Raw genomic sequence first — 17,047 nt, forward strand, 5'->3', positions numbered from 1 at the left:
CCGGCTTCTTATTTGTGCGCTAAACTGCTGTTCAGTTGCAGTTTAAATTGATTTATGACAAAGATAGTTACTGCAGCTGTTAACTTATCCATCTCTGCTGCTGCTGATTTATGCTAAAGTGTTTTCCAACCAATTTACTGCGCTTACATCCCATTGAAAATGGAATTTTTCACGCTCAGCGCAAATAGACATGCTGTTCTCGAACATAGTACTTTCTTACTGTATTTACCCCAAAGCTCCTACAATAGGCAGCTCTGAACAATCAGAGGAGACAACATGCTTGCATGGTTTGTTGTGACGCATTTTGGTGTGTTTTAGGTGTAAGGTGCCTGTGTGAAAACAAACCAAACCGAAGTGCTGAGGTGGAAAAGCTCCAATTAAACAAACTCATCTGATTCACTACTAGATGTCCTAAGCTTTGTTTGGTGTTTTGGTTAGCAGCTTGGAACGCACATCTTGTTCCGGCGAATTGAGGGCTGTGCCCATGTGCTCTGTTTATTTATCCCTCTCCAGGCTCTGATTAATCTTCTCTACTCTAAATTAAAGTGCTGGAACTCTAATTACACATGGCTGGACAGAATAATATCAGGGAACTGCATCTCTACTGCTGCTACACCAAAACACAGCACAACCCAGCTTATTACAGCTTTCCCTTTCATTATTACTGCTGTTATTACAGGTTCTGTCTGATTTACCTTCTGATGTGTGGTCATAATAGGAGCTGTATGTAAACATCTGTGTGCTTTCTATATGAGATTCATTCATTTTGATCTGAAATGAGTTTAATACCTTAAGAAATGTAAGGAATGAAATGATTTTCTGTCTGTTTTGTACACTGTTTTGCACCCCTGATTTTATGTGATTTAAACTGACTTTGCTTCAAACTGTGAAAATCTACAGAAAAATACAACAAAATTGAGCACTCATGTCAGTACTGATGCACAACTGAAGTAATTATCTCTCTGTCTCTCTCTCTTTCTCTCGCTCTCTTTCACTCTGCAGGTGGAGAGGGAAATAGCCATTCTGAAGCTCATAGAGCATCCTCATGTATTGAAGTTGCACGATGTCTATGAAAATAAGAAATATTTGTAAGTATCCTCACTTTGTGTGTATGTATGTGCATGTATGTGTGTGACCCAGGCACTGCTGCTCGTATCTCAGGACGCGCTCTCCGTGCTCGGGTGGCCGAGCCTAATGTAGTTTTCAATAATTGATAAAAGCGCCATCGAGGAAGCTGCCAAGAAATTTGTTTTGTTAATATTCTGATGACACAGACGGATAGCCCATGCCGCCGTAGCGTGCTTTCCTTCGAATGTTTCCACTCTCGCAAATCAAGCAGGAACCCATCCCTAATTTAAATAGCCCTGACAGGTAATCGCATGAGAAAATCCTTTAATCGGCTAATAAATCAGAGAATCCGGCTGAGATTCTCTCTCTCTCTCTCTCTCTCTCTCTCTCTCTCTCTCTCACTGTGCGTGTCTGCTCTGGGCTACTGTGCCTGTGGATATGTGGCTTTATGTCTGATTTTAGCTTGTGCAGTCGTTTAAGGGGGCATATTGTGCATAACTGTTTTTGTATTTTCCCTTGGGTCTGAACTACCCCTTTAAACTCTTTGCACCAAAAAATCCAAAATCCATCTATTTTCTGTCAGTCAGCTGAAAGAGTTTGGTGTTAGAAATCATATGCTTCCATCAGCTTTTCACCTGTCAACCCCCACCAAAGCCCCACACACTGGACAAGTTGCTAAAACTTAATTTTGTTCTGCTGGTTAAGAACCTCTGACAGTACACAGCCTGGTTAGCTAGCAGACTTTGTCTGAGGGACGGATCTGTACCTAGTGTTTGTTGAAAGTCAGCAGATGAGGGAGATGTAAGAACTTTCAATTAATGAGTTTTGTGCTTCTATCGCAGTTAAGCCTGAACTAGCTTGTTTGTGTTTTGCGATTTAGCACAAGCTAACACTAACCTGCAGTAAACGTTCGACATAAACATGGGGTACAACCAGCGACAGCTTGTTCGCGTAAAAGTGTCAAAGAGCCTTTAAACTTTTAACTTTATGTGAGAGGCATTTTGTGCGAAGAACTTTTTGAACTTATTTTGTATATTCCTTCCCATACAACTATATTCTAACTTGTTTTAAAGAGGTACACTATGTCCCCTTTCAACAAAAACAAAAAAATCACACTATTATTTTTACAATATATTGTGTACAATAAAATATGGAATGCCCATTTAGCCAAAAAACATATCCTGGTCCTGGTTTTGATCTTTGTCTCTGAAACTTAAGACGATTGTAATACCAAACGTCTTATAAAAAGTTGCATGCAATCAAATTAGTTACTAAAATAGTTACACAAAGGTTAAACAAATGTCCATAGATGTAAGTATGTTAAAGTCTACTACATTTTCCTAAAGACTTTATATAAATAAGGATATTTTAGGACAGTGCTCCTAATGTAATCCTAATGTCAGATGTCTAATTTCTGTTTACAGTGGTGCTCGCGACTTACAGACTCCCAATTAATCGATTATGAAACTACTTTAATAATCAATTTTATTTTTTTTTATTTGTTGCAGCCCTAACAATATGAATTACAAATACATTTTTGCACCAGGTAGCTCTGGTTCTTCTTATTATTTGATGTGTTCACTCAAAAGCGTTGTTTCTGCTTTGTTCCACACAGATATTTGGTTCTAGAGCACGTTTCAGGAGGAGAGCTGTTCGATTATCTGGTAAAGAAGGGCAGGTTAACACCCAAAGAGGCTCGAAAGTTCTTCAGACAGATCATCTCTGCACTGGACTTCTGCCACAGCCATTCAATATGGTAAGTTCTGCTCTGCTTTTTTAAATCTGATTTAATAAAATTAGTTGAAACCTGCAAAGTTGACCTCACTGTCTTTGAATTGACAGGATGGCTGTCCCTCTCCCCCCTCCATCCCTCATTTCGAATGAAACTAGACAGCACTTTCGTCCATTAGCTGATTTAACAAAAGCATCAGTGAGTGGTTAATTTCAGGGTTTGTACGGTCATGAAAAACCTGGAAAAGTCATGGAATTTGAAATAGCAGTTTCCAGGCATGGATAAGTTTTGGAAAAATAAAAATACCCAGAATGTTTTGGAAATGTCATGGAAATTTGTTCTACAAAACTTGTGCTTTTGTTTATTAACAAAAAATCAATTTTGTGCTAACACATACACCAGCACAGAGAGTTAGTTTAGTAATTTAAGCCTACACAATGGAGCTCTCAGGATCTGACACACATTTTCCTGACATTGTTTTAGGCCTACTATAATCAATTTTAATTATAGTTATGGTTGATTTTTTTTTTTCTTTCTTTCCAAGTCTGCATAAATGGGCACAAAATTTGCCTTGAAGGCATGGGAAAGTCATGAGAAAACCATTAAATTTAAAGGTTAAAGTGTACGAACCCTGTAATTTAGTTTCACTGTAACTCACGTTTCCTGAGAAAGTTCCTGTTAAAGTTTTTCTACATACCGCCGCTTCTTTTTGCCTGTTTTCATGCATCAAGCGGAAGTTTTTGACACGGTTATTACGACGCGTATGGTAACATCAGTTATGTACGACGAGGCCTCCTGAAGTGAGGCATTACTCAGTCATTATGAGGCATTGTTACAAATACCCAGTATCACCCCGGCGAGGCATCATTACGCTGCCCCTCTCTGGCAGGTTGGAGACGGATGGTCCCCCTTTCGGGATGACACATGAAAGTGGAGTTTCTATCAGGGAGCGTGTCCTCGAGCGGCTCTCGTCTCGGCGCTGAGATATTGCGAGCGTAACGCAACGAAATTCTCTCCATCTGCTCGGTCTCTCCGCAGAGCCCACGAGGCTTCAATTAGCTGCACAACAGGAGGAAATAATCATGGAGAAATTCAGCCTTTCCACCACAGAGCTACAAATGTTTCATTGCATTATCTATTAAAGCATTATTGCGCTGTTTTCGCTGTCAAAGAACCAGGGAGTAATGAATGTTCCCCTAAAAAAAGCATGAAAATGGAGAAAAAAGAAATTTAGTTAGACTACATGTTCACTTGGTTTGACTTTGACTTGTGTTCCGCTGTGTGCTAATATAGTCGCTAATAGTCTAAATAAAAAGCTAATGCTAATTGAATGAATAAAAGCAGAGTAGACAAAAAAAAATCGATCCATCCTTTTTTTCTGTGAATCAGCTGAAAGATTTTGGTGTTTTCTATGTGACGATTGAATGCTCCAAAACTGCATAGAACCATTCTGGCTCTAACCCTCACCAGTCAACCCCTACTAGAACCCCACCCACTAGATCAGTTGAAGAAACACCATTTCGATCTGCTGGTTGAGAACCTGTGCAGACTTTGTCTGAGGGAGAGATCTGTACCTGCTGTCTGTGGCGAATCAGCAGATGAGGGAGCTGTAAGACCTTTCAATTAATAAAGAGTTTTGTGTTTCTATTGCAATTAAGCATGAACTTTCTGTTCGTGTTTTGCCATTTAGCACAAGTTAACACTAATGTGGTAAATGCCCAGAATATACATGAGGCGTGGCCAGCAACAGCTTATTTGCATAAAAGTGACAGAACCCTTAAATGACTCATTCTGAAAGGGACTAAACTGATGAGAATGGAGCTTTTTTCATATTTTAACTTGTGTAAAAAATGAGATTGTTCCCTTTAATACTCTTTTTAAATGAACCAAAGCTATGACTAAACATCTGTCCCAATACTTTTGTCCATATAATTCCAGTAGTGCAGTTCTACTAATGTTTGTGTTGAAATGACCTTCCTCCACACTTCAGTCATTCTCGTGAACCCTGCCTCTCTCCATGTGTTGATATGCTAATGCATTGAAGCGTAGCCATTAGCACAGCATTAGCATGTGTTTACCATCAGTCTGGCCTAATGAAGAGTGCTCTGGGCTTGAACCCCTCTCTGTAGTGGTGCTGATGGATGGGTCGAAGGCCTCCTCAGATGGATAGGTGATGGAAATGACTGCATAAACAGCCTTGCAGGGATGCCTCTTTTCTCCGGTCTTCAGTCTTTAGCCTCTGCGCAGCCGGAGCGCTCCCTGCTAATACGCCACGTTGTTAGCTGTCCACCATCGTTGCACCCGGAGGCTAAATTACAGTGTTTTTATTTATTTATTTCTTGGCCCCAAATTGAGCTTTGGGAGCTCAGGGAGCTGAGGGAGACTCGGGTTGGCTGTCAAACTGATACGACGGCAGCCTGTCAGCTTCACTTCGCTTCTTATCCTTGACTGCTGTCAGGTAGCACCTGACACAAGGAGAGAGAGAGAGAGGGAGTGAGTCAGAGAGAGCAAGAAAAAGGGAAAGAGAGAGTAAAACGTGTATATAGTCCTAACCTGGTTGACTCTGCCCAGGAGAAATTCTGTGGCGCTTCGTCAGGCACAAGTTGGGAACCGACAGCAGGACTTTTTACGGAATATATAAACTCTAAAAAGCCATGACCACACAAAAGGTCAGCTTCAGTGTTAGCCATTCTGTTTTATATCTGCTGTTATTAGTGGTGTATAGGGGCGTGTGAATTCGTCCAGGACTGTCACGGATCAGACGGCAAATTGACTCAACACTTGTGTTATTTGCAAAGTGACAAAAGTTCACATATACTGCTTGAAGTACAAATACTTATTTCAGTAGGAAAACACTTCATTAAAAGTGCAATACTCCAGTTAGGATACAATACTTGAGTTAGTAAATAATTCAGTTAAATCAGTTAATTCAATACAAATACTTCATTCAGAGTACAAATACTTGAGTTAGAAAACACTTCAGTAAAAGTAAAGATATTCCAGTTGGAGTACAAATACTTGAGTTAGAAAACACTTCAGTATAAGTAAAGATATTCCAGTTGGAGTACAAATACTTGAGTTAGTAAATACTTCAGTAAAAGTTGAGGTGGGTTCATGATGAGTCAACAACAGATTTCAAAGATCAAGTAGAAAGTCTGGACAGTAGAGGTAGTTACTCCAACAAAAGCATAACAAACTCTAATAATACCTTTAATTTTGAAAATCACCCCAATCAGGAACACCTACTACTGTACCTATTGCTGCTTTACCAAGTTCAAGCCTCCACAACTAAATGTAGATGTTCCATTTTTTTTTTACTATTTTTGCAGCATCCCATCATTTCTGTACGTATTTTAAGTGTTTTTGTAAAAATCTGCAGGGGTTTATTTTCATTTGTTCACACTGTGTCCATGTATGTTTTGAAGCCCCGAATGTCCCATGATAAGCCTCTCATTGCTCTGTAATGAGCATCTCAAGCTATGGATGAACTCTTTAGATGAGAGAGGTCATCCAAAGTCAGTTATCTTCGGCCGCCGTCTTGATGCTCCTGTTTTATTGTTGTTTGAGGAGGATTTGGTGGCGCGGCTGTTATCCGGTGTTAGCCGTTCTGTTTGATTGCAGGTTTGAGATTGCTCTTGCTGCAGCTGGAGCTGATGGCGGAGGCCCCGGGGCGTAATAGCAGCCTTCACTGACGGAGAGCTCGTCCTCTCCTGAAGGAGAGCCGGCTGTGTTTATTGGTTCTGAGTGTTAGTGCTGGTCAGGGGGATAATGACCATCCATCTTCCTCAGCTCCTTCCTCAAAGGGTGCTGATGGAGAACCGTGGAGAAAGGAAAGTTAATGTGAGGGGAAGGGCAGGTCAAGTGGACGCCCTAGAAACCCACAAAGCTCTGTGGTGGGATCTGAGCCAAGCGGGAAAGGGAACACTCCAGTATGGGACTGGGAATCATACTGGAAGAAGGTGACCAACCAGTTAAAAGGAGGCATGGCATGAATGTGATTTTTTTTTTTTTTTTTTTTTTCAAGGAGAACCAAAGCACCAAAAACGAAGGATTAAAGCTGAAACTGCACAAAATGAAACATTTTCCCAGGTTTTTATTCATTTTGCCATTTTCACAAATCATTAGCCAAATTTTTTGAATTTTTTTGCTTTTCAAAATCAAAGGGTTTAGATAATTACTGCCTAAATATTTATATTTCTGTCTGCAAAAAAGTTATTCAAAGCTGATTGGTAATCAGTTCACTAGCACTCTGGGATATGTTTAATAGTGGAAGTAATAGTATTTACATCAACAATCGACAATTATTTAAATGCTTATTGAAAGATGGTTGAAAAGCAATGCTAGACTTCGGGGATATGTTTAATAGTGAAAGTAAGAGCATTCCTGGCAACAAGTTATTTAAGCCTACCTGATGCAGGGAGTAGCTTCTCATTTGTTTAAAACAATCATGTGGAAAAATGTTAATCTGTTTCAGAAGGGTCATATTATTTTCATGCATAAATCAGAGAAAACATCTAAGGAGATTGCTGAAACTGCTAAAATCGGGTTTAGAACTGTCTTAACGCATTATAAAAAAGGTGGACTGAAGATATGCAATGACACTTTCACTCCATCACTTAAAAAGGAAGTGATTCATTAAGAAATTATATCATGCAATAGTTTAAGCCAAAAGCAGTACTTATGATACTTAATAAATAGTACTTTTATGCGTGAATCATTTATATATTTTTGTGATCGAATCGTGAATCCAGAGTCGTAAATTGAACTGAATTATGAGCAGAATGCATCGTTACACACCCAGTAGTCACCCATCCTCCTAATCTGTTTTGCATACTTATCATCGTGGTGGTGGATCCAGTATGTAATGTTTTTGTAGATGAAAGCGAGTGGGAGGTGTGAACCATGTTCTTGCTGCCAGTTTAACAACAGGTCACACAGAGAAAAGCCTTTGTGTGTAGGCCTGCATGGCACAGCATTAAACCCCAGTGAAGACAAACTGGTGGAATTGGCAGCCGAGTCTGTGGCGCTCTGGTACAGAGCCTCAGCACGGCGTCTGATCTCGGTTCTATCAGTTGATCAGGTAATTTGGAGCCGGGCAGGTGGTTTCGTGCCCATTGGGGGGGATTTGCGGTGGATAGAAAGAGACTTTTGACCACTACAAAGCGTCTGGGAGTCAATAACATCCTGAGGTCGTGATTGAAGTGCAGAGAGACTGAATGAGGGCCGGGATTTATGGGTTTGGTTCAGCTGGATCTGGTTTAATCTTATGTTGTGATTGTAGTTAGGAGAGGTCGTTGTGTCATTGCTGTTTCTCAGAAATAGTGACTTTCCTGGACAACTTTTCAAAAAAACTAAACAAAAGAACTTTACTGTAGTTCCAGGCAATATGAGGATATTGTATTATTATTTGGATAAATCTTCATATCATATTGACAATTTACTTTAATAAGAATATACTATAATTAAAGTAAAAGCAAGTTTTCATACATTTTGGCATGTTCTTTTCCACCAGTCTTACACACTGCTTTTGGATGACTTCCAAGCAGTTCAGTTTGGTGGTTTGATGGTTTGTGATCATCCATCTTCCTCTTGATTATATTCCAGAGGTTTTCAATTTGGTAAAATCAAAGAAACTCATCATTTTTTAAATGGTCTCTGATTTTTTCCAAAGCTGTATATCTCCATTGGTGGTTGCTGTGATATCCCAAGTGGTTTCTGTGGTATCTTTAAATGATTAGTATTTTAGGAGGTTGCTGTGGCTTTGGGAGGAGGCTGTGTGGTAACCAGGTGCTTTCTGTGGTGGTCCGAAGGCGTGGTTGTTGTGTTGCCAAGTGATTGCTGTGGTATCTGAATTGGTTGATATGGCGTTAAGTCATTGTTAGTTTGTTGCTAGGCAGTTGCAGTTTTCTTCTTTTTTTCCTCCCGAAAGTTGTTGCTGTAGTAGCTGCTTTCTTCTGTTAAAATATGTGTTAGAAAGCTGCCAATTGGAACTTTTGAACATCACTTCATTCATTCTGATAAAGAAAATGTGCAGAAATCTAGTACTAATATAATATGATACAATACAAAATAAAGTTTAACCAATAATGATTATTCTGATTGAGCTTAATTTGATGGTTGTATAAGGTAAACATATTAGTGTGTTGGGCAAAAATGTGATATTTGCAATATTAATAATATTAATAGTAGTAATAATAATAATGATATACCAGTGGTGATTTGTTACATTTTTGTTGTTTGATGTTTTTCATTCATATATAAAAATAAGTCCAGGACATTTTTGGCCATCAGTGAAACCTTGTTAATTGGCAGGTGGCATGAACCAGTAGAGTACATCATCTTTTGAACGTGAGAACTGGATAAAATAAGGGCTTCTTTTGGCTGCTGTGGTCTAAACGCTCTTTTGTTCCTCAATCACTGACCTGCAGAAGATCAAAAGACTTCAAAGACCTCGCTTCTTGACAGTGACTTATCAGGGTCTGATCTTCAGATCAGAAAAAGTGATACTGACACAGTGAGTGGAGATGACTTTGAAGATACCCTTCCTTTAGCTCAGTGTCTTGATTTTTGATTATTGAGCGTTTGAAAGTCTGCAGAGACACCAGTAAACAAACAAAACACATTGGTACGGCCATGAGATACCATTAGAGGAGGAGGGGCATCAGGTCTGGATTATTGTTTTAATCTTAATCTAGAATATTAGCTAAAAGTCTGAATTGTTTTTCGATATTTGTATTATTCTCAACAATTATTTTCAATTGAAGATTAAATAAGGTATTGCCAACTTGCATGTTTGGCACAGTTGCAAACAAAGACTTTCACATTTGTTTATTCTGCTTGCTTACCATTTTTCACTGTTGGTTTTTGTTTTGTGGTCTACGTATACTCCTCTGCCCAGCCCATATTTGCTTGTTAGTTTTCTGATTAATGCACTATATTAAATTAACTATAAGTGATAAAACAAAACAATAACAGACAATGTTTGTAAAAACACCAACTTTCTGGCAGCAGGAATGCCAAAAAAAATACCACTTTTACAAGTTTTATTGCAGTTTGAATCAGTATATGACAGGGATATCAGCATAACCGTTATTTGAAGAACACTGTTTAGTTTTGTATTATTTTAACAATGGCCATAACAAAGCTGTTAACCAGATCACAATAATCATTGTATTCGAGTTATTTTAGTATGAGTTTCACGAAAAATGTAATAAAATGCAATTGGAAAATCTTATGGAAAACATTTTTTTTTGCAGTGCAACTAATACATTACTGGTCAGTGAAAATGTTCCTGATGTTGGATTTGGTGTGTTTGTATTTTAGCCACAGAGACCTGAAGCCGGAGAACCTGCTGCTGGACGAGAAGAACAATATCAGGATAGCAGATTTCGGAATGGCTTCTTTGCAGGTTGGAGACAATCTGTTGGAAACAAGCTGTGGGTGAGTAATACTCAGATAACATCTATACATTTGTTACGTGATGTCAGTACAATATTTATCACAATGATTTCTGGGACAATACAGTAATATGTGGTGACTGTATAAGGCATGTGTTAAACCTGAGATTCTGAGCACTGTTTTAGTGATCTATAAGCGAACCATCAACTGTGCAGCGTAATTTAATACATGAACAAAAGTCATGTGCTAATTATTTTAATTAGCAATTAATGTTGTCAATTTTGCGCCTTCCCTTTTAAGAGCCAGGTGAGCTCTGACTTTGGCGGATTGCTATTTTAACAGTGCAGCTATCTGGACGTGTCCAACAAACGCTTCTCAGCAGAGGAAACTGAGCTGCTGGTTGATGCTGTGAAGGAGCTCCAGCAGCAGTGAAAGTAGACTGTTAAAGGGTGTAATAAAGCAATGAGCATCGCTCGTTAATTGAATTTTATATACTGTCATTTCTTAGTTATATTATTGATGCAAAAGTACTTCTGTCCCTAGTATTTGGAACATGATCCTAACCTAATGTAAACTGTTTATGCATCATTACACTGCTTTTCTTTGCCTTAAAACACACTGGTTTATACACCCAATAACTGCCCTGGCGTGAAGATCCTCTAACCTGGCATAAGGCCCCGTGTCCAGATATGCTATAGATAGCCCATTGAAGGTCCTGGCCTGGATGTTCTCCCGGTCAGTAGAGCAGTTAGCAGATAAGCAGCGTAAAGCTCCTCTTATCTGCATCAGGGAAAGTAGCCACTCCCCCGGCTCAGTGTGACAGCAGAGATAAGAGAAGAGCTGGATCACAGCTAATAGACTGATTACAGATGCCCATAAGGAGTTCCCTCTAGGGGCCAGTAGAACCTGCTGTTCTTTAACTGTGTTCTTTAAACTGACACTGCTGTCATCTGTACCGACACCACTACAGGTCCATATCACTGAGGTTTGGTTTTAGCAAGGGTGGGACGATATATCAGTATAGCAATATATTTCAATATCGTTTTGCTAAAAGAAAAAATTGCACTGCTCTCATTTCCCATTACATATCTACTAGAGACATTTATTTTAATTTATTTTATTTTAATCCTGGATATATGGAGATATTTGGAGAGCATTATTATTAGTAACTGACATTCTGTATCATTGACTTCTGTTACAAATCTGTTAAAATTCTTGTATTTTTAATATCTCATATCATGCCATATCATATCGTATGCAATAATAACATTTAATTTTAATTTTGTTGCAGTAGTGTATTCTTGAAATAATTCTGTTTTATCATATTGCCAAGAGTATCGTTATAACGAAAATAGCATGAAATATTGTGATATTAGTTTAGTTCCATATTGCTCCCTAATCCCTCCCTAACCTGATCCCTATTTTTTATATATATATATATTCTTCAATATTCTTGGATAAAACATTTTTTTTAAGTTCATTTCAAGAATATACCACAAAATGCTTCAAAACAAATATTAAAGTCTTGTTTAGTATAAATTAGTTTTATACATTCAGTCGAAACCAAAAAATATAAATGTCTATTTCATTAACTTACCAAGACCCTTATTTTGTGTAATTATATTAGTGTGACAAAAAGCAAAAATATTTTTCAAATCTAAAGTGTAGCATATTTAGTGCATGTAAACTGCAAACAAACATAAAAGTAAAAACATAAATAACAAAACAAATACAAAATGGAATGTTTTCAAGAATATTGCGAATTTTCAAGAATATTTTTTAAATCGTGTTAATTATTGGCAATATTGCGTATGATATACGATATTGCACACCTCTTAATATAATTGTAAGAGATGTACAGTATTTACAGCATCTGTTACGATCTAATCCTTACAGAGAGCTGTCGTCAGTTTACTGCATTTAAGCTGAGCACAAAGGGCAGAACACTATAGATACTGCAGCCTTGCAGTGCCAATGTGATGAACAGCACAGGCAGTGGCATTTATCCTGTTCACATCCATATAGGAATTAGCTTATCGACTGAAATTAATTACTATAATGTGATTCATATGTGAATTTTGACCTTAAATAAATTAAAAGGAATGTATTTTGCAATACGCTCTGTTTCTAACATCTAGCATCAAAGACTCTTCCCTGTATTTAAAGATTCACTCGATTGTAAAAAGAGGTCAGGGTACACTGTTATAACAGAGCGTTTTACAGAATCAGGTCTCAGAGACCAAACCACAGCCCTGGTTTGATATCTGCCCTCTGTCTGAGCTCTACCTCCTATTAGCGTTTGCTGGTGGTGGTGGCGTGAGTGCGAGCGCCGCGGTGCATTTGGATGGCACTGGCACGCTGTGATTATTGATCGTCCCCTCATGGCTGGCTGGCCCATCTCTAAGCACAGATATGACAGTTTTTAATTAAACACATTCATCTTTAGCCTCCTCTCTGCGCTGTCGGCTTGACACAAATGTATTCTGTTTACCACGGCTAATGGACTCAGAGTGAATATAAAAAAGTGCAGGCCTTTCACACGTGTTCTCAGCACGGGGGAACTAGCGCATGTCATGTAGCGTAGCGTGCATGCCTCTCATTTGTATTCCAGGCTCAGTTCTTCAGTGAAATTTTAATATTTAGAAATGAGATGTTCTCCAAAAGCCAAGCAGGGCATTATTAATATGATGTGCATTTTGGTTCTCAAGACATTTTAATTTAAATTTAAATTTGCATAATATTGAATCACAGAAAACATATTTTCCAGGTTAATCACATTTTAATTTCACCTTTTTCTTTCTGTCATGCATTCTTCCACCCTGTTACCTTGTAAGGGACATAAATGGCCCCAGCACTGAGCTTTTGCAATGAGTTTGGTGATCATCAAACACCCTGACTTTGCAGTCAAATCCTCAGTCAATCGCAATGTCCCAAAATCTAGTAGAAAGAGTTACTCGAACAAATAGGTTCCATAGGGATCATTGTGTGACTGTACACCCCGTGAAAGGGTTAATGGGCTTACTAGTGTGTAAATATAGAATTTTTTGGAGCCTGGTTACAACCAGATCAACGAATAGCTAGTATACTAGTGTGTTAGCGTGTTAGCACTACAATCACATTACTCCTTTAAGTGCTTTTTGGGAGCTGGTGATTTAGTGAACTAATAAACTCTGTAACAAAATCAAAGAGAAGCTTTCTCGGCAGCCTCTCTCGTCTCTCCGAGGCGTGAGTGCAGTTCTGCAGACGACACATTAGCGAGCTAGCCGCTTTTAGCTCAAGGCTAACTGACTCAGAGTGGGGTTCCTGCTGATGTGACGAAGACTGGCGAAGATAAAAGCAAAAAGTTGATTTAATTTCTCTCTTCCCTCTTAAGCCTCGCCCCCTCGAGCCATGCCATCGGGGACAAAACTGGCACAGGAATCTGAGGAACTGGTGTTAGCCGTTAGCCTGCTAGCATGCCCTGCTCTAAATGACTGACTCATTTCTTTCCATCAGGGTGATTTCAGAGCAGCTTAAGCACCCCCTGCGGCTTCTCTGATTTACCACGTTAATCCTCCCTCATGTCCACACTCTCACACACTTATACACACACACACACACACACACTTATATACACACACACACACACTTATATATATATATATATACACACACACACACACACACTCTCACACGCACACACACTTATATACACACACACGATTGCAACATCACCGCCACCAGAACGGAGGAAAATGTCTGTGTAATTCCTGTTTCCTGCAGCTCATCACAGAGCCCGGTTGATGTTTTTCGGATTTTCTCCAGAGGAATGAAGGTTATTTTTGGACTGAAGCTCTAACCTGGCTTGCTCTCGGTCTGTGATGTGTAAACAAAGCAGCTTATGTAGAAGTGATGCATTATTCATCAGGTGTGTCAGTGCAGATGATGCAGCAGGTTGTACAACCTGAACACCCAAATCATACTATTATAGCATTAAAGGGCCAGAATCACGTAGAAATAAACATCTTCTCACTATTTGAGATTAAAATATGGCACTTAAATGTAGTTAATAAAAATATTTAACCAATTACGTACTAGTCCATACAGTCCATATATGAGAAAATAAGCTGCAAATGTTGTAGGGCATGTAGGCTCTCATCCTGCTTTAGGTCAAAAGTGTGAAAAGTATCTCCGTTCATTACTCTGTAGGTAGAAGTATAGATACTAGGGTTTAAAATACTTCTGTAGAAGTTTAAGTATCAACTCTCAAGCTTTTTACTCTTTAAGTAAAAGTGTAAAAGTACTGGTTTCAAAACTAATTAAAGTATAAAAGTAAAAGTAATATAAGGGGAGAAAATAAAGCCATTAAGAACAAAAGCTTAGGCCACACCCACAGACTCCTATAGTGGACTACCCCCCCAACCTGTGGTCTGGCCTGTGCTGGCTCCTCACCAATCAGAATAGAGGCCATTTACATACAGTATGTCATGTTTAAAGTAACATTACTAAAACAGTCTGTTTAAAGTATAAAATCAGTTTTTAAAGATTGTTGTTTTGTAATTAATACAAAAAAAATAGCATTATAACTCTTTAAAACAACAGTCCAAAGGTTATGAGGTTTTGGGGAGAAGGTGTAAGAATGTATGATTACACAGAGAATGTAGAAGAGTAATTTTATTTAAAGCAGGTTATTGTAAATAAAGGTTTTTTTTGTTGTTTACGAAATGCCATCAAAATGTGCAGAGCAAATAAAATATGTATGGTGTTTTATGGTCTGCTTTATGGTGCTGTTCATAAGAGGCGTAGACCTGTTTTTCTGTGTAAAGCTGCTTTGTGACAACTATTGTTGTAAAAAGCTCTATAGAAATGAAATAAAATATAATTGAATTGAATTGAATAAAGCCAACAGACCTATCAGAACGCTTCATTTTTAGAATAAATATCTTAGAATAAATGACAATCCCTTCAACATTAACACACTGATACCATTTAAGTACTAAAATATTATTCTCAACTCAGGAATACTACTGCTTTCAGCAAACCGCAAACATCTTAAAGAATGCTGCATTAATCCATTTAAATGTTTTTTTTAAGCAAAACAGTGCAGTTTTCAAGTTTTCCCTGTAGCTTATTTGATGTTATTTAGGTGCGTTTACGCAGTTCCCTCCCTTCCACACACACACACACACACACACACACACACACGTTACCAGGCAGGTGATTCCATCTTATTATAGTGTGTGTAATAAACTGACTGCAGCACAGATATGTTTCCAGGTCATGTTTCTAATGATGTTCGTCAGTATCGATTAGTTTGTATATGAATTAATTTTTGATGCTGCAGTAGTAATGCAGCCCATGCTTGTATTACAGAATGATTGGCAGTGATATTTCTCAGCAGAGGTGGAATTCATTATTTAGTGAACGTAGCGCTCTCTCTAATGGACTGTTTGTTGCTATTCGGTGGGTAATAATGGTGCTATAATAGTGCGTAATGTTTTTTCTTTAAATAAGGTGCCATCTCCTCGATTTCCGACGTGGTTCTGTGAGAGATGTTGATTTAATTAGGATGCTTCTTGACATGGCACTTGTTTGCTTTACTGCAAATTGGCTTCATTTGCATATATTTACATAATGGTATATGGCGTGTGCAATCAGGGGACACCTATTTACAGCAGAGCGCTCCTCCATCGCTGTCAACCGGCTGAAACGCCCGTAGCATTACTTATAAACACATTAAACAATGCAGGCGGTTATTAGATGACAGTTTTGCACACCTTTAACATGATAAATCATGATCTCTGATATATATATATTATGTACATAAAACCTCAGGAAAAACATTTGTGCTGTTAATACGGTTTTATTATTGAGACAAATACCGAAACAAGAAGGAATGAATGAAGATGGAGATCAGAATGGAGTACAAAATTAAATTTCAGTGTTTAAATTAATCATATTTTAGCTTCTGAACAAAAGTGACTGTTTACATTGCTAAATAAAACTATCTTTCTTTCTCTCTCTCTCTCTCTCTCTCTCTCTCTCTCTCTCTCTCTCTCTTTCTCCTTTATTCTAGCTCTCCGCACTACGCCTGCCCAGAGGTGATCAGGGTAAGTGTTCTCTCAGAACCGTCTCCAATAATGATGCTCTCAGACCATCCTGCCCTCTAACCATACCTCTCTGTCTCTCTCTCTCTCTCTACCACTCTCTTTATCTCTCTTTCTCTCTCCATTGCTTTCTCTCTACCATTCTCTGTTGCTCTCTCTCGCTCTCTCTACCATTTTCTATTGCTCTCTCTACCTCTCCTTTTCTCTGCCTTTTTCTTGCTCTCTTTTGCTCTTACTCTTTCTTCCTCTCTTGCTTTCTTTCTACCTCTACCTCTGTACCACACTCTTTTGCTCTCTCTACCTCGCTCTCTTGCTCACTCGCTATCTCTTGCTCTCTCGCTATCTCTTGCTCTCTACCTTTCTCTGTTGCTGTCTACCTCTCTTGCTTTCTCTCTTTACCACTCTCTGTTGCTCTTTTTTGCTCTCGTAACACTCTCTTGCTCTCTCTACCTTTCTTTGTTGCTCTCTTTTGCTCTTTCTCTCTTGCGCTCTCTTTTGATTTCTACCTTTCTTGCTCTCTCTAACTCACTTGCTCTTTGTTTTGCTCTTGCTCTCTTTCCTGCGCTATTTCTCTCTCTCTCTCTCTCTGTACCTCTCTCTTTCACACTCTACCTTTCTCTCAGGGGGAGAAATATGATGGGAGGAAAGCAGATGTCTGGAGCTGTGGGGTCATTCTCTTCGCACTTTTAGTGGTAAGTGGATCTGAAATGCCCTGTGTTCACGAGTTTCAGACAATGTAGCCACCCATCAGTAACCACATACT

The 17,047-nt window shown here is 38.7% G+C and overlaps 1 protein-coding gene across 5 annotated transcripts in view; it reads left to right on the forward strand.

The window, feature by feature from the left end:
• Positions 1-17,047, forward strand: part of brsk2b (BR serine/threonine kinase 2b) — a 214,043-nt gene that overhangs the window by 151,461 nt on the left and 45,535 nt on the right. For all 5 annotated transcript variants that reach the window (XM_049470950.1, XM_049470946.1, XM_049470947.1 and 2 more), the window contains exons 3-7: positions 1,003-1,088; positions 2,684-2,824; positions 10,124-10,240; positions 16,254-16,287; positions 16,908-16,976. In XM_049470950.1, coding sequence (XP_049326907.1) covers positions 1,003-1,088; positions 2,684-2,824; positions 10,124-10,240; positions 16,254-16,287; positions 16,908-16,976 — 447 coding nt within the window. The remainder of the gene's footprint in view (positions 1-1,002; positions 1,089-2,683; positions 2,825-10,123; positions 10,241-16,253; positions 16,288-16,907; positions 16,977-17,047) is intronic.

Source organism: Astyanax mexicanus, chromosome 23 (genome assembly GCF_023375975.1).
Source record: "Astyanax mexicanus isolate ESR-SI-001 chromosome 23, AstMex3_surface, whole genome shotgun sequence".
NCBI lineage: Eukaryota > Metazoa > Chordata > Actinopteri > Characiformes > Acestrorhamphidae > Astyanax > Astyanax mexicanus.